We start from the raw sequence: 25,308 nt of genomic DNA, 5'->3' as shown, positions 1-25,308 counted from the left end.
ATGAAAGCAGTTGTGACCCTTATGATAACAAGAAGCAGTTACTGTAATATTTTAACAATATGTAATTATTAAACCAATTAGCAAGTTGTTCATTTCCTTTGTGTGTGGGCTCATAGACTGCCTGTTTGTAATTAGTTGTTTTAAGGTGATTGTTGCTGATCAGTTTTTACGTGGCTGTTTCTGATTGATTGTATTAGGGTGACTTTTTTTCAGTGGTTGTTTTGAGTGACTGTTTCTGATTGGTTGTTTTGAATTGACTGTTGCTGATTAGTTTTATGAGTGACTGCTTCAGATTGGTTTTATTTAGGCAACTGTTGCTGATTAGTTTTATGAGTGACTGCTTCTGATTGGGTTTTTTTAGGCAACTGTTGTTGATTAGTTTTATGAGTGACTGCTTCTGATTGGTTGTTTTGAGGTGACTGTTGCTGATTAAATTTATGAGTGACTGCTTCTGATTGGTTGTTTTGAGGTGACTATTTTTCAATGGTTGTTTTGAGTGACTGTATCTGATTGGTTGTTTTGAGGTGACTGTTTTTCAATGGTTGTTTTGAGTGACTGTATCTGATTGGTTATTTTGAGGTGACTATTTTCCAATGGTTGTTTTGATTGGTTGTAGTGAGGAGGATATCCTGCAGCTGATGTGGCCTGAGGGTGCCCAGAACATTACAGAGACCACCAAGCGACCAATCACAGCTGGCACCAACTTCAAGAACTCCATCATAGCTCTGGTCGACAACCTGGCAACCAAGGTAGGTCCTCTCTGGTGTGGCAAAGCAACTCAGCCACACAAGCAAGACAAAAACACCAACAGCAAAGCAACTGTAGAAATACTAGTAAGCCAAAACCGCACATTAGTAAAGCAACTGTAGAAATACTACTAAGCAAAAACCACCAAAAGCAAAGCAAATGTAGAAATACTAGTATACCAAAACCACTCATTAGTAAAGCAACTGTAGAAATACTACTAAGCTAAAACCACTCATTAGTAAAGCAACTATAGAAATACTAGTAAGCCAAAACCACTCAATAGTAATTAAAGCAACTATAACCACATAAACAAGCCAAAAATGCCAATAGCAAAGCAACTCAGTCACATTTAATATCAAGCCAAAAATCACACAATAACAAAGCAACTATTACCAGATGAGTTAAGACCAGAAGACAAAAAAAGAAAGCAACTAAGCCACATGAGCAGGCAAAAAACCCCCACTTAATAGTGGCATGAACAATCCAAAAACATGCAGTAGCAAAGCAACTGTAGGCACAACACCAGTAGTTAAGCTATTTAGGTACACAAGTAAGCAAATTACACAAGTAGAAAAACAACTTAGGTACACAAATAAGCAAAGAACACAAAGAGCAAAGAATTTAAAAATATGACATTTAAGGTCAAGATCTAGTAAATGAAAGGTGCCTACATGTTTATAAAATTTAAGATATAAATTCTTTCAATATTGCTTCATAACAATAGCTTTGTTTGATAGGATGTGCCGGGGCTAAAATTTATGGTTAAAACAATGAAAAATCATGTTTTAAATCATCATTATCTATGAAATATGAAGGAAATAAAGAGCAAAGTTTTGTCCATTTTTGACTATTAAGATATATCTAGAATTCCTACAGTCTTCCCCAAAATGGAATCAAACAAGTTCTTGAACTCTTCTTTAAAATGATGTCAAATAGAATATAGGTATCGAAATTACTTTTCCCATGATTTAACATCAAGTTCAAGTTCAAGTTCTTTATTCTGAGAGACAAATGTTTCATAGGTTATACATATGAACATATACATATTAAATAAACAGTAAGAAAAACAAAGTGTACATAATCAATTTGGATAATTCACGTGGATAGTTCGTTGCTTGTTTGCATAATATAAATATTTACCTAAATTACACAGTTCTTTAGTATTAGAGGTAGATAATAACTGTATAACTTTATAGACACTTGGTTTTCGGGAGTAGTATTTTTTAATATGTACTTATCTCTTAAACTATGTATTGATGGACAAATAAGTAAAAGATGGAACATAGAATGTTAAAAAATTGTTTAATTTTCTACTTAATTCCTTTAAGCCGTAAAGTATGGGAAAAAGATTTTTAAATCAATTAGGATGTCATAATGGTTTAAGCTCCAAAAAGACACTCTGGAATCATTAACTAGATCTTGACCTTAAAGCAATATGAGCTGTATTATTTAGAATTTTATTTTGCTGCAAAAACCTGCTAGTATGAAAAGTCTGTATAAAACTTAAACTTTTATGATAAATAAGACTTGAAAAAAATAATGTTTGTCCGAAGAAAGATTTTTCTTCTAAGGAATATGTAGCAGGTCAATTTTTGTACAGGACAACAATAATTCAATTTTTCTCAAATTAAGGCTTCTCGACGGATTTTCTTACAAAAATATGGCAAAGGAAATATATAAAACATGATTTTTTTGTCTTTTTCATAGAAAATAACATTTTTGCATAAAAAAAATTTCAACATGAAAATTGCAGCTCATATTGCTTTAAATACTAAAATACATTGGGGATATCTGTGAAAAGACCTGATTTAGGTTTCAAAAAGAGAAACAGCCCAAGGCAATACACACAGTTACGCTACTTGTTTAGTTTAACCAGAGACTTGATATCTATGTGGGTTTAAACAAGTATAAAATTTAAGAATATCTAAAAGCCATGTTTTTTCTCACCTGTTCAAATTCAACAGCTATGGGTACATTTATTACTTTTCTGTAAATTAATCTTTTCTGACATTTGTAGTATATTGGAGGATATTAGCTGCAGCATTTCTCTAGTCTTTGTCATAACAATATGTTTACTTGATAATAATTTGAAAAATGGCATCTCCAATACCTCACAGGTTTTACACCTGTAAGCTGTGTTATTATGCTATAATAGCTTTATTTATTATCATAATGAGTGTTGATTATGTACATGATGTACCTGCGTCATTGATCAGGAGGGCCTTGTATCCCCCACCTGTGATTATAACACCTGTACTACATGTATTAATTAATTGTTTCATGCATAAGGGCCCAACAAATATTATTTTGAGTTTCTCAGACAATATATAACACCTGTCCCAATGATTTAGTCTAGTGAGAAAAGAATAGGATATTTATTTATGCAAAAGGGCAAACAAATATTATGTTGAGTTTTCAGGGCACTGCAAAATCTGATCAAATGCTGCCAAATAAAAAAAAATAGAAGACAACTCAGGTTTTTTCTTTGAGGATTTTGTTAGATTGACAGCTTTTAATAGTTTGATTGGTAGACACTGGCCCTGCGTTTTACTTCCAGGCATAGATTTAGTCATAAATTGTGTTTTGTTAACAATAAAGTCAATAAATTAAATTAACGAGGCCGAGTACAGAACGAGTACGCACGCTTTCGCGCAGCGTTTCATTTGTATTGTGACGTCATCTTTTTGCTTGTTTGACGCCATGGCGTGATAGTTTTATCTGCAGATATTCAGCGAAATTTGTTGAAAATGGCTCGTTTTATGCGTAAAATTAATGTTATATTGTGGAATAAACATAACTGTCTCGAAGTATAAGCTATATTTGGGCTCAGGTCGAAAAAGTGAAGAGGGTTCAGCAGGCCAAACCCTCTGTCACGTTTTCTTAACCCGCCTAAATATAGCTTAATTCATATATTTCAAGACAGTAACCATGTATTTTATATAAATGACCCTTAATATGTGATGTTATATATTTTTTTATTACTTAAATATATCTGAAGGCTTTGATAATACTATAAAGATCACCTTTTCCGCCTTTGTCAAATAAAAAATAGCCATTATCTTACAAATCTGGGAAATTGGGCATACAAAAATCAACTTTGGTAAGACCCCTGGAACAAACCAGGAGGTAAAAGGTTTTTTTTATTTGACCATTTGATGCCTTTTAGCAATAACTTTAATATGTAGAACAGAAAAAGAAATCCCTAGGGCAGGCGTTTAAAAAAACGTGCAAAATTGATACATTTCAAGTGAAATCCCATAGGGTCCTATGTTAAAGATTAACAAACTTTGAGATGACCCCCTAAACAAACGGTGTGGTAAATGTCTTATTTTTTAATCTTAAAATAATAACTATATCAGTAGAAATTCAGGTAAAAAATTTCATTAAAAAATCTAGGGCAGAACTAATTAGACCCAGCCTCGTTAATGTAAAAAAAAAAGTTATGAACCAACAGTAATTATGTAACAAATTAATGAAAAGACGCAGAAAGAATATTTAGCTAAAAAATAAAGTTTTTACAATGAAGAAGTTCTAATCATTTATTAATAACAAAAATCTGTGTGTTAACAGGAACCTCACTATGTGCGGTGCATCAAGCCAAACGAGATCAAATCCCCGAGCGCGTTCAACGACGAGCGAGTACGACATCAAGTGAGTTACCTGGGGCTAATGGAGAATGTCCGCGTCCGACGTGCTGGCTTCGCCTTCAGGATCTCATATGTCAGGTTCCTCCAAAGGTAACGAACAATTATAATGACGTTGATGGACTCCCACAGTACAGTTACCATTGATTCCGTATTACACAGGAGAAATTAATATCTGCATGAAATCTGTACTAATATTCTTAAATTTTCAGTTTCTAAATTGGTGCTTTATATATTGTATGATAATTGTCTGTCTTCTGTTTACAGGTACAAGTGCACCACCCCCCACACCTGGCCGACCTTTGCGGGGACAGACATTGACGGCTGTAAGAGGATCCTCCAGGTCCTGGGTCATGAGGGGGATGTCAAGTACGGGAAATCCAAGGTCTTTATCCGCTCCCCACAAACCCTCTTCTCCATCGAGGAAACTAGGTCACAGAAGATCCCCACCATTGTCCTGTTTCTGCAGAAGGTACAAATAACATTTTATCTGTACAGTTGGTCATGACTTTATTTTCTTGTCTTTATTTCGTGACATACATGTTCATTTCAATTTCATTTGGCCTCTTTCTTCAGAAGGTGCAAGCAACATTTTAAGCATTCTAAATATACAGAGGGCTAATGGTTCCAATTATTGGAAACTTGACTGTGCAAAAGTCATTTTGATTTTCGTATTTTCTTCAGATGATTTTAAACATTCGATCAATAGGATATGGCTTCAATTTTTAGTTTATAATGACTTGTAAGCAAGTCATTTTTGAAATTAAAAATGACAAAGAATGCAGTTCTCCATACAAGTTATTAAATTTAACTTTTATTCGCAAGCAAAAAAATGTGAAGAAATTCACAAGAAAGAGCATTGTTGATGTGAATATTTCTCATTGCAAACCAGCTGTTGTCGTATTGTTGTTATAACAATAGGGGTCTAGATATAGCTTACTAAGTAAGTAATAAGTAGTCGTCATGAACCAGTTTGTCTCGCCTAAAACGCGAGATAATGTCGCCGTGAATAAAAGTTGGTTTACATTAGTTAATTGAACAGAAGAAAATCGTAAGGATAGAAAGAAAATTAGAGATTGTGATGATTTAATCAAACAAAAATCCTGCAGGTTTCTATGGTTCTCTTACTGGTCATGAGATGATTGAAGTATAGATAACTAATGGTAAATAAATTATTAGCAGTATACTCCAGACACTTAAAATTTCGTTGTTTTAAAACCAAATACAATTTCGTTGGCGTTTAATTTTGTCATAATGTAATCCCTGCATTAACATTTATCCTTGCATCAGGTGTACTAGTACCATCAGGTGTACTTAGTTCCATCAGGTGTACTAGTACCATCAGGTGTACTTAGTACCCATCATAAAGATGTCTGGGGAGAAGTCTGGCAGGCTCTTACAAAACATAGACTTAATTGCTGTGTGACTGACTTGTAATGTCTGAGTGATAAACAAAAAAACCTAACAAAACAAGATTTTGCGTCAGAGTTAATCAACTAACAAACAGTGTTTGCGTCATCAATGAGGATGAGGCAATGTGTTAGGTGCTACAAACATCATATTGTTATTTTTATCATTCGTCAGAGTATGACAGTACTCTTACTACTGTAATAGTATTACATTTGGCCGTGCATTCTATTTAACATTTTTGGCAGAAAGAGGCTTCCTTTTATAGTCCAATGCAGTGATAAATGCCATGCATATATGTATATTAAGAATAGTTGCGCTTAGAAATTGTGAATATGCTAATGAATTCAAATCCACACTAACTTATTGAGAATTCAATTTCTGCCAAATATTGTGCATGCCAAATATAGTACACATGTACTTTTACAGAACTTTGATTAAGACAAATCATTGGAAATAATAAATGATTGCAAATTTTGAAATAGTCAATTAGTCAATAGTCAGTAAAACTCAGTTATAGCGATGTCCTAGGAACCAATGGATTTACTTCGTTATATCCGTAATTCATTATATCCTTATAACAAATTCGTAATGATAACTATTGCGAATTCATTTTATACATATTTTCTTTCACGAGACTATAATTTTTGCTAATTAAGACTTAAGATAAAAATACATTACTTTGATAACTTAAATAATTGACACATATGAATCAATCTTAGAACAGTATTATACATGTAGTACCTTGATTTAACATAATATATAAAAATTTATTTATTTTACAACGATTGATTAACAAGTTCTACAACTTATATTAATATCTTTCTTTTGGTAAGGATGTTAGCGCAAGGGGGTCATTGATATTGATAAATAACCTGTCTTTAAGATGTGGCGTGGGGGCAATGCCAGAAGAAGGGCCAAAAAGATGAGGGCAATATACCTGATTATGAACCGCTTCAAGAAATACAAGATAAGACAGTACATCAAGAATCTGGTGGACAAATTCAGGTGACTACATTCTCAATCTGTTCAGTTTTCTGTTATAAATAAATACTTTAAGCTGGATGTAAGTCTTGTGTTTAGTAAATTCAAATGGTGCGTAAATGACATTTGTAGAAATGAAATTTGAAAGAAAATAGTCTGTTCCATGTTCAGTTTTGTGAAACTACTATAAGCTGGATGTAAATTGTATGTTTAACTTACTCAAACACTGAGTCAATAACATTTGTAGGAATGTAAAACAAATGAGGGATTATGGGAAGAGTGTGGAATGGCCACGCCCACCATCCAGGCTACAGGGGCTTTTCCAACTTTTACAGAAAGTTCATGGAAGGTATGTACATGTATTGGGTCGATCCTCAAGACCATTTCCTGTCTGGTCAAGAATCTGGTCCTGAGGTTTCCTGTTGGGTCACAATCTGTGAGTCAACATCACTAACAATTTAATCAAAAAAATACAATCAAACCTTGTTATCTCCGAGCCTGTATTGAATTCACAATGAAAAAACTTGTAGATGTTTAAATGATTCAAGATATTGAGGTGAAAATACATAGCAAAAAAAAAGTGTTGTGGCTCTCAACTATACATATGGAATATAAAATTTTTATATTTAAGATAAAGTTAAAATCTGCTGGTATAATGAAATACAATTTTACTATTAGATGGAGAGCAAACATGATTCTGAAGGACGTCCCAAAGCCGGAATGGCCCATGCTGAGATTAAAGGTCTTGGCGGCAGCAGCCATCGGGGGTCGAAGGTCAGACTGGGGCTCTCGCAGGAAGTGGGAAGGAAATTACCTTGCAATGGTAAGGCCACATAGGTTCAGAACCCTGATTTCTAAAAATTCCTGTGTCCGATTTATTTGAAGCATGAACAGATTCAGTTTTGGTGCTGCCTTTTTTGTGTTCAATAGTTTTCTTGGATTAGAAAACATGCCTATTATATAAGGTAAATGTGCATATATTTTATCTCAATTTATTGAACTGGCCTCCTTGGGAGGTTTATGAATTGGATCTTAATCTCTGATAAACAAGATGAAAAATGTTATAATGCCCCCCCCCCCCTTGAAATTTGGTATGCAGATTTATCATATGTATATTAGGTCAAGTTTGATTTTGGGTACAGCAAGCAATTTTTGACAGAGTTATGCCCCTTGGACTTTGAAAAATTCCAATTATTTGCAGTTTCTGTTCATTTTCTTTGCAGAGGTTGCACCTACTGTTCCAGAAATTAAATTTGGTATACAGATTTATCATATGAATATCTAGATTAAGTTTGATTTTGGATACGATAGAGCAATTTTTGATAAGAGCTATTCCCCTTGGACTTTGAACAATTTCAATTATTATAGTTTCCGTTCATTTTCCTTGCAGAGGTTGCTTCTACTGAAATGAAATTTTGTATACAGATTTATCATATGAATACAAAGATCAAGTTATTTGCAGTTTCTGTTCATTTTTTTGCAGAGATCTCCAAGGGAGGGGGGCATAGGTGTTTCACAAACATCTGCTGTTTTTCATTTTAAAATACATATCAAACTACTGATAGTAGAAAAATATGTTATTACTATTGAGCACAATCCAATCCATGAATATTAATTAACAGGAGTAGGTGTTAATTCAAAACATTATGCTTTTCAAATATTTGTGAATAACTGCGCATTTTGTGTTTGTTAAAGTGACCTCTAATAGCTGAATCACCTTGCAATATTAGAAAAACAAATGAAACTGTCTACGTCATAGTTTGACAACTGCATGCAGAGAATCATGACCAGTTCAGGAAGTGCTTGCAGAGTCCACTGAAAGTTAATGCTTCTTTTTCTCCAGAAAATGTTGAAACAAATTAGGAATCATTACTCAGTTAATGGGAGAAGGGACTTTTCCCTTAGATTTTGACAACCATTTTGTAAATGAATTGTATGCATAAAATAGCATACTAGTGTTAAGTCTGCATGTAAGTAAAAACTGAAAGAAATCCTCAGAATCCATGCATTGCATAATTCTTTAGTATTGTAATATGTCAAACCCTCTATATTATTGGTGAACTATATGTCTAAATAGTTTTTTCATTCATTATCATTAGACAAGTATATAGTTACACAAAAATTTCATTTATGAGTTCACAGTAAAAGGCTGTGAGCAAGTGAGTTAACTTGATTAATGACACATTCAATGAACATTTCTTGCGGTAGGGGGTAATCCGCTTCGTGGGTCTCATGTTATTAATCATTACATCCTATGAGCCACAAGTTGTGCTGTGGTCGGGACCAGACACATGTCTTTCCTTGACCTATTTTGTCCCTGTAAGGATTGACAAACTGATGACATTCAACTTTCTAGATCCATATCATTTTTATATTCTCAGTTGTCTATCAGTAAATGTTAAAAAAAAATTAACTTGTTTTTTTTCCTCTAGATTGAACTTTTAGCTTAATTTATTTTTTATATCTCTTGATTGAACTTTCAGCTGAATTTCTTTTTTATCTATTAATGTTATTGTAGTCTGTATTTTGCTATAATGGAGTCAATGACTCAAGTATTTGTTATTTACTAAAGTAAATTATGCTAATGCTATATGAATGAGATATATGTATATGAAATATATTTTGATAATTTATATCTCTACAGTCACTCATCCAGCTTACTGTCAGTTAAATGACCTTATATATCTAACAACTATGTAGGGGTGACTACTTCATCATCTGCAGTAGGATGGTTTAAAATCTTTGTTTATTTTTCACTTATTATTTAAGCAATTTATATGATTCAGAATCATTTATTACACCTGTAAAACCCTGTATCATGTTCCATGGAGACGACGTTATAGAATACACATATTCCCTCCATCAATTCGTTTGAATAAGTATGATTTTTCTCATACACACCCTTTTTCAGTATAAACAGGATGAGCAGATATACAAATTGACTGTAATTGTGATAATTTATATAGAGATTTATTCTTTTAAATCTTTAGATATTTGATCATTAATATTAGTCATGATGATAACGAATGTTGATTTGAATTTATATTTACTAGTTATGAATGTTACAAAGTTAAAGCATTTGGATTTTAAGATTCCAGGGGCATTATTGGGGTGGTATCATGGTAATTTTATTCATGAAAGTTTTAATGCGAGTTTTGATGTATGATTTTGTTCCCCTGCAGGCCGGCACAGAGGTATGGTACATGATAATAATAGGCACGAGTGGGTATGGCTAGAGGCTTGGTGCTGTCTTAATAATCACACAATCACATTATAGCTGTCAATGATATGTGACAGCTTTTTGTTTTAGATTCAGTAATATCATGGTAAAGACATATCATGATACCATTAGATAATATCAAGTCCCTAGAAGCTCAGTGCTGTCTTAATAAGCACACAACCACATCCACTGTCCAGTGTATCATAGCTGTCAATGTGATATGATACAGATGTTTTTTGTTTTAGATTCAGTTAAATCATGTATCATGGTAAAGACAATTATCATGATACTGTTAGATGATATCAAGTCATATCATGATACAGTTATATCATGATGAAGTCGTTTCATGATACCGTTAGATGATATCTAGTTTTATCATGATAAAGTCATTTCATGATACCGTCATATGATATTATATAAATAGTGCCTGTTTGGGAGGGTAACAGTTGAAATTGACACCCCGAGAAAACCATTGTCAACCGACGCGAAGCGGAGGTTGACAATGGTTTTCGAGGGGTGTCAATTTCAACTGTTATCCTCCCAAACAGGCACTATTTATTTTGTTATACTGAATGTCTTTTTAAAAAATTTTAAGAAAATTTTACTGCTTTTATATAGGAATAACGTGAATTCTACAGCGAACCGTACACGCATAATTTTCGCGCATGTAACATTTTTTAATATTACCCGTTGCCAAGTGCGTTGCTAACGCTGAGGGTAATAGTAAATATTATTAATTGCGTCTTAACCAATCAGATTTCAGTATTTAACATGAAAGTATAACAACAAGTCTTAATATGATACAGTTATATCATATAGCATGGTAAAGTCATATCATCATGATAGTTATTATATCATGATACAGCTAATTTTATGATGCATCAGTTAGATATGATACATTTAGATTATGTATATTAAAAAAGTTATAAAGTGTATAATGATAAATTTATATTATGTTTCATTATAAAGTTGTGATATGCATTTGATACAATTATATCATGATGAAACATTTTCTTTACATTGTATCATTATTACCTCAACTCCTGGGTCAAATAAATGTTTGTTGTATCAAAGTAATATATACACAAATACATATACCCAAGTTTACATCCAACTCTAGATAAAAACTAGCTACTGGTTCAGACTACTGGTCTGTTTATGAAGATATTATATAGTGGATGATAGTAAGCATAGTTGGCTAGGACACAGTATTCGCAGCAATGCACGTAGGCTCATTATGTCAATAGAAATATCAACACACCTACAAAATGCTTTTGTTATTTACTTGTAGATTTTAGAATTTAGATTTTACTATATCAAAGATTACCTGGTAATATAAATTTTAAAAAAGAGATGTTTTTTCATTTCATGATAAATATGATATGAGTACAATATTACTCTAAAACATCCAAAATATATTGCAAATACACAAACATTCTAGCCATCTTCTTTAGATTATACATCCGAGTATTCATAGCATATGACAATTTTACAAGAGAAGGCCAAAGAGCAGGCACCTGCTCCATGACATATCAATTCATTATCAAATAAAATTATAGATGTGTTCCTTCCTGTGTCACATAATTAGCTGCTGTAATCACACGGGTGTAAAAAATATCATGTAGGTGTTAATATCTGGCATCCTGCATGTCTAAATTCATGTATCAATTAGCTGATGACTCTTTTATTATGAAGATGTGCAGAAAAATAATTATGAAGGGGATGGCCATTTAATTGTCAGGTGTGAAAGGCAGGAAATTCTTAAAGTTATTTACTCATGTCTACCTGAGTATTATGGCATACCTTAGAATCTGATATTTGAAATACAGGTGACACTCAATCTCCGAGGTTCTTGATTTCTTGTCAAGTGAAATCACAGTTCCATTTTTTTTCTCTATATAGCTAAGAAAATTCAATACTCTTGTTCTGTTGAACTCCAATCTCTCTATTTTCTTGATTTCTAGAAAAAACCTGGGTGCTGTTTTGTTTTTTTTAACACCTTTGATCCCTTAAAATCTTAATCTTTTGAAGTTTAATCACACAGTCCCATGAAGTTCAAGATATCGAGATTCACCTTAAGTTTATTATAAAACAAATGATATGACAAACATTGTGTATAAAAATGGCTAAGATTTAAAACAAACTAGAAGTCATGTTTATGTCAAAATTGAAATTTTGATAAAGTAGGAACTATTGTCAGCTCTGTGTAAATCAATTTACACATCTCGAGACCTGGCCCTGGGACCATAAAACTTAGACAAGCTCACTTTTGATCTCAGTCTCACTTTTACAAAAGGAATATATGGCAGAAAAATGAGACCAAGATCAAAAGTGAGCTTGTCTAAGTTTAATGGTCCCGGGGCCTGATCTATGCAGCCCTATGTAAATAATGTATATATTGAGGACCAGTATCAGGCATTTCTTGAATGGGTTAGAACTTCATTTCTCTTAAGATTTGAATAGCCAAGCCATAACAATAACCATCTTTTGAAGAAACTTATTGAATCACCTTAGACTGTAGTTGTAGATGTTAGAAGTAGAGATATAGTGACCAGTTATAGGGCTACAGTAGACAGAACTTGTCACATCTAATAGTCTGCCCTTATTCTTCTAAATTCAATCCCTGTGTACAGTAAAACATGATTATAACAAAGTGCAAGGGAAGGACAATTTTGCTTCATTATAAGCGTAATTCGTTATATCCATCAAGTCTACAATTAATGAAGTCTCGGGGAATGAAAATCACTTGGCTGTAAGCGTCAATTCATTATAAGTGTGTTCGCTATAACCATGTTTTACTGTAGTGACCACTAGACACAAGTAACAACAAACTCTTTTACAATATTTACACAAATCATTAATTAGTAATTAATTTTTGTAAGCAGGGTTTAACTTTTTTTGCCCAATATTATTTTTTGCCCTTTTTTACTTGCAAACGGTTTCATCCCCATCTAGAATTTGCTCAGACACAGTTGTGTTAAAGGTTCTCCGACCCTCAAAGTGTTTTTTTCATCAGAAAAATATTGTTTGTCCTTCAAATTTTATAAATGAAATAAAAAAGAATTTATTTAAGGAATAAAGAGTATTTTTTTGAGTATTATGAGGTGATAATTTCGGTCGGGGTGTGGTCTAATCCAATAAAGCCCGAAGGGCTGTATGATAGATATGACCATGCCCCAACTGAATTTATCCTAAATTCTAAATTGGATTTTAGGGTTAAAAATTGATTCATAATGTTATCACAGACAAAAACAGTTGAAAATGTAAATATTGATGGTTAATCCATTCATTTTACAAAATCGCAAATTTGCCCACAATGGATAGGATGGAATAAATATTCAAGTTGAGATTAAATTTTAGAAAAACATCAAGGGTTATACTGGTACGAGCAACAGTGGTTTGAAACTTTATGTGTAGTAGATTCCGTAGAACCACTAAGTCAAGCAATTTGTTGAAAACTTATCCTAATATTAACACTAGAAGACTAGTAATTAATTTTTTCTATATAAAAGAAAGATTTATGGTAGGAATAAATAAAATCTGGATAATTTAGAGTTATCGAACATGGATGCAGGTCGGAGATGGTTGAGAAGAGATAATTTGAAGACTGAGTGAATTCCTACGTATCAAATTATCTCTCTTAAACAATCTCTGATCTGCTTCAAAAATTAGTCCACTGATAACGAGGGTGAAAGGAGAAAAATAAAATGGAGGTAAATATTACCCTGCATACACTAGTTCACTATTGGGATCACTACACAAATTCTGATTCTTTTTTGTTTTCACTTAATCAAGAATGATTTTCTTGTCTGCAGAAAATTTAATATATTTATGGTAGTATACTACAAAAATGTGGTACTGTATACAGGGAAATATTCACCCCCATTTTATTTTTGTCCCCTTTTGTCCTCTTTGTTAGCGGGTGAATTTAAAGCCGGGCAAATTCAATGTCCCTTATATTATTATCATTGATTTCTTTAAACACAACTGTGTCTGGGCGAATTTAAGACTGACTGTAGGTATTGAAGGGCAAAAACTACACAGGGCAAAAATAGCCCTGTTAACAATAATTATGAGGCACCCTATTCTTATTGCAGCTTCTTGATTATACTGATTTACTGAAATACTTGATTAAGTTTATATAGCTTTTGGGTTCCATTATGTACATTGATGTATAAATTTAAGACTTATACAAAACTGCATGCAATGTGAGGTGAAATTCTGGCCACATGTACTAGATCCAGTGTAGTCATAAGGTACTAGCACATGTAGAAGTATAACTTTATATAACAATATCATTACAGTAACTGTCACCAGTTCTATCCTAAATGCAGGCTAAGTGACTCTCTCAGCATTTATATACTCTTTGTTGTATAATAAAAGATTTTTTTTTTAATATATAAGATAGTAACGTACTTAAAAGTAAATAAGAAACATTGGTTGTAATTTAGAAAATTTTAATCAAGCCTTTATTACTATCCAAGTTGTTTTGAGTGCTTTATTATCATTGATATAGTTAAAAATTTATTTATTTCAATTGGTAATTATCTTAAATTTCATTACATGTTATACTATTTCCTTTGTGTATAAATATTGTGTTGTGCAGAAATCCTATTTATTGTTATATTCTCTGTCCCAGGAGGTTTCCCTGTAAAGTTTTGTTTCTCTGTGATTTCACTGTAAATATCTTGTGTCTGATCAGTCCCATCTAACGGTTTGGACACTCAAAGTTTGGTTTAAATAATCTTACACTGAATGTGCACACTCAGTGACACTGGCCAATGTTTGACCTCTGTCCAATCAGTGATTAACCTTCTGACCCCTAAAGAATAAGAAATAATGAAACAATTTTTCCAGAATTTTCATTTGTTAATTGTGTTCTTGCATTTGGGTAATACATCATTTATCTTGATTTAAATCTGTTCAAATTTGAATATGGTATTTTTTATTTATTTGATTATTCATATTGTGATTAATCAATGTTTATTCAATTTTCATGGATTTCATTGTTGAATCAATTCACAAATTCAAACTTTCAATGAAGCACAATATCTACTGTGGTTTCATTAATATTCAAGGGCATCAATTTTCGTGGATAAAGTAAAAATCACTGTTTCAAGGATACGTAAATTTGTAGCCAATGACCATATCAATACAAAATGTTAATAAAAATTGCACTTCAATGAGCATTTAATTTCGTGGATCAGCTAAACAACGAAATCCATGAAAAATTGGTATTCAAAGAATATTGGTGAAACCACAGTAACAAAATTTCATATCAATGGAATCATAATTGATCATGAATTAACTAAAAGTATCACAAGGTAACTGTACACAATGTACACAATGTACACAAAGGTAACTGTAATTTTCACTTTATCCATGAGAATTGATGCCCACATTTGATCTTTGTGTTAAAGGTTAATTCTTAGTTTGATGTAAAATTCTGTGTTAAACGTGTTTTAATGACAAGTTTTCTTAATTTGTTGTTGGTTAACTTACAGTCCAAGGATAACAGCAACACGGCTGATTTTGTGACGAAGATGAACTCCCTGAAATCGCACGATCAATTCTCCAAGGTCTTGTTCTCTTGCCATGTCAAAAAGGTACTAGTATTGCTTTTCATCCATTTGACCTTTCATTGGCATTGCCATGCATATATTGCAGGACTAATACAATTCTGTTGTCATATATGGTTCTGGCTCAAGTGTTCTGTGAAATTTTAAAATATCTGCAGGAGCTTCTCCAAAAAATATGTCATTGGGAACCAGTTTAGTTGAATTAAAGTTAGTCTATAGTAATGCTTAAAGAACTCATGGAGACAGGAATGGAGTGTTTTTAATAGCATTAACTGCAACAGTCCTAAATGATACTGTGGAAGAGATTAAGTTAGTGTAATAGGATATCGAGGTGGCCAAAGTGTTTGATGTCAAATTATTTATATTTGTGTTGTAATCATGGTAACCTAAGTGTTTGATGTTGACTTGTTTTGTGTGTAGTAATCAGGGTAACCTAAGTGTTTAATGTTGACTTGTTTTGTGTGTAGTAATCAGGGTAACCTAAGTGTTTAATGTTGACTTGTTTTGTGTGTAGTAATCAGGGTAACCTAAGTGTTTGATGTTGACTTGTTTTGTGTGTTGTAATCAGGGTAACCTAAGTGTTTGATGTTGACTTGTTTTGTGTGTAGTAATCAGGGTAACCTAAATATTTGATGTTGACTTGTTTTGTGTGTAGTAATCAGGGTAACCTAAGTGTTTGATGTTGACTTGTTTTGTGTGTAGTAATCAGGGTAACCTAAGTGTTTGATGTTGACTTGTTTTGTGTGTAGTAATCAGGGTAACCTAAGTGTTTGATGTTGAATTATTTCTTATGACAGTTCAACAAGAACAATAAGCCTGCTGATCGCGCCATTGTTATCACAGACAAGTTGATCTACAAATTGGATCCCAAGAAAAAGTACAAAGCAATGAAAAAAGGGATCCCTATATCAATGGTAAGTAATATCAAAGTTATCAGCATATGTATGGAAAGGAATTAGTTAAAGGAAACTCAGCATATCAATAAAAACAGACAAAAAAGGGACAAGTATAGCAATGGTAAGGATAATACAAAGGGATCTGTTTAACCATTGTAAGGGAGAGAATTAAGGGATCAGTATAACGATGACAAAGGATCATACTTAGGGATCATGATATCAATGGTAATTGAATAATAACAAAGGGATCAACATATGGATGTATATATGGTAAGGAGTTATGTAAAGGGGTCACAAAGGGATCATCCTTTATATAGTAAGGGATAATACATTGGGATCGTATATCTATGTTAAAGGATAGTATAAAGGGAGTGTATCTATGGTAAGGGATTCTATAAAAGGGATCATTATGTTATCATTGGTAAGGGATAGGATTAAGGGATCAGCATATCAATGGTAAGGGATAGTAAAACGGGATTGGTGTATCAATAATTATATAATAGTGTTGTGTTGTGCATGTACTATGCCGAAATAGTAGTCAGGGTTTGATGCATAGTGCACGAGCCGGAGGCGAGTGCACTATGTATCAAACCCTGACTACTATTTAGGCATAGTACATGCACAACTTAACACTATTGTTATTATTATGCCGACTGTTGAATATACTGACGTGCTTTGTTATCAGTAGCTGTGACGTTCGAGTGTTAACAAGTCCCTAAAAATATTCACTTGAAAAGCAAGCGTTTGTTGTTTTTGTTTTTTTCAAATTAATCAATTGATTTGATTGTTTATTTAATCAACAAGTTGTTGTACAATAAAAAGTCAACAAAGGTTTATGTTCTTTTCAAGATATGAGAGACATTTGGCCTTACCAAGAAAACTCGAAATGTATAGCAGACGAAATCTCATTGAATTTTTTTCTTGTACATTCTTTATCAAGCGTCATTCAAAAAAGCGTTTTTGTGATTCTCATGAAGAATTTCTTTGAAAAATGTTCAATCAATTTGTTCAAAAGTTTATAAGAAACTTAAACTTTAAAATTACCGCCAATAATGAAGTGTTTTTGGAAAAATGAATAATTTTAATTGCTTGATGCCAGTCGTGTATATCTACGTTTTATATATATAAATACCGTTAGGTATAATAACGGCGAATATAGCGTAGTGGTAACGTGTTGGGCTTCAAGCTGGAATGATTTTAGCGTCGTGAGTTCGAATCCCGCTGTCGACGCTTGAGAAAATATTTGCTGTGCTCTATTTCGGCATAGTATGCTTACGCGATATACATGTAAATCCTATGATACTATGCAAAAATAGATGAGTACTGAATATATAGTGACAAACTGACAGAAGGCATAATAATAGGGAATAGTATTAGTATTAGATCAGTTCATTTATGTAAGGGATACTTTAAAGGAATCAGTTTATCTATGTAAGGGATACTTTAAAAGGATACCAATACACAGGGATACACATATATATACAGTAAAGGATTATAAAAGGATTTGTATATCAATTAAAAGGGATAACAATGAGATCAAAATATTGATGGCAAGGAAATTTAAGATGGGGTCAGTGTATTTATCGTAAGGGAAAACATGTTAAAGGGATCAGTATAAAAAGGTTATACATAGGGATCTTTAGACCAATGGTAAGGGTAACATGATATAACTGCAGGGTTATAATGATTAGTACATGTATGTCAATGGTAAGGGAATACATAAATGGGTCAGTATAACATTGGTTAGATATTAGATCAATAGAAAGGCCTGACAAAGGAGCCAACATATCTTTTGTAATACAGAGGGATTTATATATTATTGGTAATACAAAGGGACTATATATGATTGGTAATACAAAGGGACTATAAATGATTGGTAATACAAAGGGATTATCATGTACATGTAAAGGAATCAGTAAGGGTCACAATGTTATTGGTAAGAAATTTTTCACTTTTAATGCAATTCTTTACTAAATAATAGTTTATACAATCATGTAGTTAATGGTTTAGAGTCATCACCTTAACTTTTGGGAATAGTAATGGTGGTAAACAATGCAAGAAAATGAAAAACATCCTTTATGAAAAAAACACATCAAATTGTCTGTCTAACACATGCAGAGTTTATTTAGCTCTCAGCACCAATCATTGATGGAGGAAGACCTTAGGTATTGGGAAAACAACTTTAATTGATGTAAACAGCATTATCCCCTGCATAGAAAAATGGCTACTGACTTATAAATCTATCATTTAAAAGATTAAATTAAAAATCAATATATTTCTCAAGATAATTTTTTTTTTCATTTTTTTTACAAAGATAAATTCATAATGTACCAAAATTTATACATGTATAATGATATTTTTTCCTATACATTTTTCTCCTTTGCTCACTTGTTATTGTTATGTGTTGCCAGGTAACTGGAGTGTCCTTGACCCCGGGCAGTGATCAGCTGGTGATCATCCACCTCTCCGATGAGAACGACCTAGTTCTCTGTCTACAGAACCTCACCAGGGAGGAGAGGGTGGGTGAGGTGTTGGGCACCCTGTGTAGTCACTGTCAGAGGTAGGCAACATTGTGTGTGTTAGTGGTTTTTTTTTTTGTTTTGTTTTTTTTTTTTTTTTTGGGGGGGGGGGGGGTGGGTCATTGTCAGAGGTAGGCAGCATTGTATGTGTGTGTGTTGGGGGGGGGGGGGGAGGGGGGGGATGAGTGGGTGTTGGGCACCCTGTGTAGTAACTTTTAGAGGTTAGCAGCATTTTGGGGGGGTGGGGGATGTAGTCATTGTCAGAGGTAGGCAAGGGTGTGTGTGTGGGGGGGGGGGGGCAAATTGTGTAGTCACTGTCAAAATTAGGCAACAATTAGTTAGGCTTATGGGAGAGTGGTTACAAAGGTATTATATTATTTTATTTCTACAAACATTTTTTATTCAATTTGATAGAATCATTGGCCACAGATGTACATATCCTTGAAACTGTAATTTTCAGAAATTCCATGAAAATTGATGTCCATGAATATTAATAAAATTACAGTTACTGTAGCTTTTCTCTTTAATACATTATTAATGAACAAGACTTTACAAAGTTGTTTTTGTTTCTTTAGGATGGGCAGAGAGATAAAGGTAACCATCAATAAACCAGTGCATTGCATGCTGGGAAGCAAAAGGCGTACAGTTATAGTGCGACCGACTGCAGTGAATGGAGGAGCCACATTTAAGAAGGAGGGAAATGACATTGCTTTGATGTGGCCAGAGTCCTAATGATAACCACTTTGTTACACTTGGGGTCAAACATCCTGGGGTGAATCATCCTGGGGGTGAAACATCCTGGAGGTTCACATTCTCAAGGTTCCTGGGTTATGGATAGTCACCATATATTCCACTCACTTCCCTTCATCCTATCAGAGGGCTATTATCTTAACATGGATCTATGGGTAGAAATCTGGATAGAACTCCGACCTTTGTTACAGTACAGTTTTGATGCAGTACGCTGATGGATAATTACATGTATATCGGGTCACAAACAAAAAAAAACTTGCTTGACAATGAAACAATGAAGATACACATCAGTGGTTCAGAATAGTTGATCTTTATCAAACCAGTGGTATAAGATGAAACCAAGTTTAGAAATCATGTGTAAATGGTCGGGATCCTAGTATATTGGAGACCACTATAATTCATTGATCTATGTAGATACAAGTTGATGTCTATTCCAGGCATTACTTGTAAGTTTTTGTAAGTTCTAAGTAAACCAAAGAGTGACTCCTACAATATAGGGGCAGATGTGCAGCTTCTAATTTACTATCAACACTTGTCTGTATTTTCTGAGTATGTTCTATTCTTCCTTCACATGTTGACATAAATTTACCTTTAAAACAGCTGGAAATATTGGGGTTTTTTTTCTCAAAATGATTATATCAGAACTATCTTGATTGAGGAATGTTTTTGAGCAAGAACAGTGCTTGATACATATGCATGTTACAATCAATACTATGTGTGATGTGAAAGAATATTTTAAGATTAAGATTTTATATTTGTTTATTTAAGATTTCTCCTATTGGTATTATATATAGGTGTTCTATGTTATGTATATGTAATTCATTTTTACAATCAAATATTCTATGTTAATTTGAAATCACATTTTTTTGCAGAAATCCTAAATAAGATTAAGTGTTAAGAGCACAATCTAATGTAAGCCACTGATTCAGTGTTACTGTACACATTTTGTTGACATATATCTACATTTGTCTTATTTATTTACACATTGATTCCATATGAAGACACCCTCTGGGTTATGATGATGTTAATACAGTCAGGGGAAGGCTGCTTTACTTGCTGTAACACCTTTAAGTCAAACACCTATCTATATCTTAATTTCACATGTGAACACACCTTGAATGTGAACACACCTTGAACTTTGAGCTTTTGTTGAAAGAGTAGGATTGTATGATAGGTAATTTTTGCACCTTAATTGGGAAATGATTCTATCGAAGAATTTCAGGATCTGATAATCTGCTATTTCATTAGATATATTGTTTGAGTCTTATATTGATCAGTGCTGGGTTATCTTCCCTTGCAATGAGAGGGTGGCTAACTGTACTGTTATTATATATGTTTATATAGATATATTTATAATTATACATTTAGCAAACTAATCATCTATTTTTTGCATTTTTATCACAATGTACAAAAAGACATGTAGTTATGATGCATTTTTTCATCTCGTCTTTGATGCATATTTTGATCTGTTTTTCTGCTTTGCTATTGTTTTCCACCATATTGTTGACTGCTTTGATCTGTGAATGCTGCATATCCATTCCATTTATTCTATGTCAATCTGATAGCAGTTTCTGCTGAGTTGCATACAGAGAGTTTTTTTTCTCTTCAGGGAAGTTGGGAGTGGAATTAATGTATTTACGTCTGAAATTGCTTCTAAATTTTTTGGCATTGTTGCTCGATCGATTCAAAGGAAAATATTCCTGAGGGAATTATCAACTAATGGCAAATGCCTATCCCGCTCTCAATGTGACTGCAGGAACTGTCAGATATGCTGTTGGATTTTTTTGTGCTTTATTTGTTATTTGTTGATGGATTTTATAAAGGTTATTTTCTATTGTACAGTTATATGTCTATACAGAGTAGAACTGCGGCATATTTTTGATGCATTTTGTTACATCGCTGCCTTGTTGAACAAGTTCTGGGGGGCTTGTCTCCCATGGTTCCCCCTTGCCTCCAATAATTCCCTGCGTGCTGTGATGAATGGAGTTTTGCCGCCCGCATTTCCTCTGATATCCTGCTGTGAAATGTCTGATGTTGTTAAAAGATCTGTAGCCTGAAGGTGCCATGTAAATATCACTCTTTTTTAAATAGCATAAATGGCGGGAATTCTAACAGATTTAAAAGTGAAAAGACGATTATTCTTTTCTAAAGGCTTATTCATCTGTTTGAGCTTAATCAGATTTATGGCAATGCTATTTTTTTTATAGATTTTATTTTAAACGAATTAATAGGTTACAAATTAGTTTGTTAATAGGATTGAACTTTATATTATTCAACCCAACAAGCAATTTTTGCTTTAATAATTATATTCATTTTCATTTTATTTCAATCCAAATCCATCTGACTTGTTCCTCATTTTTGAAATAGAGTATCATGAAAAATGCATTTAAGGAAAGATTCAGACAGATATAGAGTCACCAAAACCACCATGATCTCAACCAGTATTCAACCATCTGTTGTTTTTTACCAGTATTTGTGTGTTAAGGAATCTGGAATGTCAATAAATAAACCATCAGATTTACCAAAAAAATTTAAATGATATTTATGGCATAAACTTTTTATCAGTAAAGAAAAAATCCAAACTAAAAAATATTTAGATTATTTTTTTCTGTATCTTCATACAGAGATCTAGATCTTCATCTTAAGGAGGTTGATACAATCTATAAATGGCCTTACAATCATCCCTATTAATCAATCAGAGCAAGTCATGGCTGGGTTCTTTGACCCTCTAGCCTGTCTAGTAGAGGCACATTATCCATAGAGAAATTTTTTGTTTACATTTTGTTTAATATATTGGCAAAAATCAGTGCTGTACTTTTTGGTCTCCTTCATACTTGGGATTTTGCAGAACTTGTATATCTGCTTGTATGTATTGGAAGTTAAGGCTTCAATACTGCATCTGCTGTGAATGTATACATGTATTAACCACATGCTTGCCTTGAAGTAGATTTATCCTTAGGGTTTATTACAATAGAAAAAAGGAAAAAAGACATTAAAGGATAGGAATTTTAGACATAATGATTAGAAATGAGTATTGAGGGAAAAAAGGAATTTGGTTAATTTGTATGTCTCTATATAGAAGAAGAAAGTTTAAACTGCACACATGTATATAGGAAAGTACGTGAAGACACCATGATTTTTATAACTCCTATTCTGAGAGTCCTTTGTTTTGAAAGAAAGGCGATAATAATTACTTTTGTTTATATTTTTGGACATACATTTATGATATTGTAAAAAATAAAATTTTACTTTTTTAGATTTTAAAGAAATCGATTTTCTTGTACCTTGTACCAATTGTATATACATGTTCTATGTATTAAAATCTGTAGCTTAATTCACATATCAAATGCAGTGCCTAATTTTTCTATATACCGTATGTCAATTCTGGTACTAGCACTTGTACCCACTGTTTCATATAATATTTACTTATAAGTACATTTATTATTGTGGACAAAGTATACGATATACATACCTTTTTAATGTATCCGCTACGTTGAATCTTTCTAATAAAAGGAGAAGGATCTAAATGAAACGTTTTCTTTTTCTCTCAAACGAGGAACCTCCTTGGTATATATTTTGTAACCTACATTGAATGTGACAGTAACCATGGTAACAGATAGGTGAACTGTATTATGTTTCCCTGGTGATTTCGAGCTGGTGGAGTATGTTATGTAATATACATCGTGAAAACGAATTTCCGCCGTATTATACATACACGTGTGGATCGGGGGAAGGGGGGGTCCGGATCGACCTTCCTCCTTTTGAAATAATCAAACTTATCAAATTCACATAATAAAGTTAAGGATGACGTTTACTCAGAATGAAAAAAAATTCCACTGATGATAATGAAAAACCAACTATTGTGTGTTATAGACCTTACATGGTAGTGTTATTCTTCACTTTCAAAAAAGTAGGTCAATGACCTACTTTTGGAGTTGATGGCCATTGAATATTATTTGAAAATTTGAGAAAAATCCATAAAAATTTTAGACTATGATTGAGATTTTCTTAATTGTGAAAATAATACAAATTGCTTAACTCTTTGACAAATGAAAAACAGTTTATGAATGGTAGTGACATTAAATTGATACAAAGCATTAAGATTTCATTCACAATTTTTATAGATATTTTTGTCCGAATTTCCTCTATCAGTTTTTTAATTACTACCCATTTTTGATTCAATATTACAAAAAACTGAATGATGATAATGCTTAAACATTATTAGTATTAAACTAAGTATATTGACTTTTCTCTGCTGGCATAAAATTTATATGAGGTAAATGATCAAAATTTTGAGATATGGTGTCTTTTATCATTTTTAGCTCACCGAGCTGAAAGCTCAAGTGAGCTATTCTGATCACATTTTGTCTGTCGTCCGTCTGTCTGTCTGTCTGTCCGTCCGTCTGTCCGTCTGTCCGTCTGTCCGTCTGTCCGTCTGTCTGTAAACTTTTCACATTTTCAACATCTTCTCAAGAACCACTGGGCCAATTTCAACCAAACTTGGCACAAAGCATCCTTAGCCTAAGGGGATTTAAATTTGTGAAAATTAAGGATCACGCCCTTTTGCAAAGGGAGATAATTAGGAATTTATGAAAATTTTCAAGAAATTTTCAAAAATCTTCTTCTCATGAACCATAAGACCAGGAAAGCTGAAACTTGTGTGGAAGCATCATCTGGTAGTGTAGATTCTAATTTGTGAAAATCATGACCCCCGGGGGTAGGGTGGGGCCACAATGGGGGGTCGAAGTTTTACATAGGAATATACAGAGTAAATCTTTGAAAATCTTCTTCTCATGAACCATAAGACCAGGAAAGCTGAAACTTGTGTGGAAGCATCCTCAGGTAGTGCAAATTCTAATTTGTGAAAATCATGACCCCCGAGGGTAGGGTGGGGCCACAATGGGGGGTCGAAATTTAACATAGGAATATATAGAGTAAATCTTTAAAAATCTTCTTCTCATGAACCATAAGACCAGGAAAGCTGAAACTTGTGTGGAAGCATCCTCAGGTATTGTAAATTCTAATTTGTGAAAATCATGACCCTCGAGGGTAGGGTGGGGCCACAATGGGGGGTCAAAGTTTTACATAGAGTAAATCTTTAAAAATCTTCTTCTCATGAACCATAAGACCAGGAAAGCTGCAACTTGTGTGGAAGCATCCTCAGGTAGTGTAGATTCTAATTTGTGAAAATCATGACCCTCGAGGGTAGGGTGGGGCCACAATGGGGGGTCAAAGTTTTACATAGAGTAAATCTTTAAAAATCTTCTTCTCATGAACCATAAGAGCAGGAAAGCTGCAACTTGTGTGGAAGCATCCTCAGGTAGTGTAAATTCTAATTTGTGAAAATCATGACCCTCGAGGGTAGGGTGGGGCCACAATGGGGGGTCAAAGTTTTACATAGGAATATATAGAGTAAATCTTTAAAAATCTTCTTCTCATGAACCATAAGACCAGGAAAGCTGAAACTTGTGTGGAAGCATCCTCAGGTAGTGTAGATTCTAATTTGTGAAAATCATGACCCCCGGGGATAGGGTAGGGCCACAATTGGGGGTCGAAATTTAA

General features: G+C 33.3%; 1 protein-coding gene across 4 annotated transcripts in view; it reads left to right on the top strand.

Annotated features, from left to right (window-relative positions):
- LOC128162660 (unconventional myosin-Id-like) overlaps positions 1 to 23,278 on the top strand; it is a 43,439-nt gene extending 20,161 nt beyond the window's left edge. For all 4 annotated transcript variants that reach the window (XM_052825912.1, XM_052825910.1, XM_052825914.1 and 1 more), the window contains 10 exons: positions 617 to 749; positions 4,318 to 4,484; positions 4,659 to 4,863; positions 6,685 to 6,806; positions 7,030 to 7,131; positions 7,461 to 7,605; positions 15,507 to 15,608; positions 16,379 to 16,495; positions 18,889 to 19,037; positions 19,572 to 23,278. In XM_052825912.1, the coding sequence (XP_052681872.1) occupies positions 617 to 749; positions 4,318 to 4,484; positions 4,659 to 4,863; positions 6,685 to 6,806; positions 7,030 to 7,131; positions 7,461 to 7,605; positions 15,507 to 15,608; positions 16,379 to 16,495; positions 18,889 to 19,037; positions 19,572 to 19,728 (1,399 nt within the window). In that variant the 3' untranslated portion in view covers positions 19,729 to 23,278. The remainder of the gene's footprint in view (positions 1 to 616; positions 750 to 4,317; positions 4,485 to 4,658; positions 4,864 to 6,684; positions 6,807 to 7,029; positions 7,132 to 7,460; positions 7,606 to 15,506; positions 15,609 to 16,378; positions 16,496 to 18,888; positions 19,038 to 19,571) is intronic.
- Positions 23,279 to 25,308: the final 2,030 nt, after the last annotated feature.

The sequence above is a fragment of the Crassostrea angulata genome, chromosome 9 (assembly GCF_025612915.1).
Source record: "Crassostrea angulata isolate pt1a10 chromosome 9, ASM2561291v2, whole genome shotgun sequence".
NCBI lineage: Eukaryota > Metazoa > Mollusca > Bivalvia > Ostreida > Ostreidae > Magallana > Magallana angulata.
Note: the sequence above shows the minus strand (reverse complement) of the source record. Positions and strands in the feature narration are given on the sequence as shown.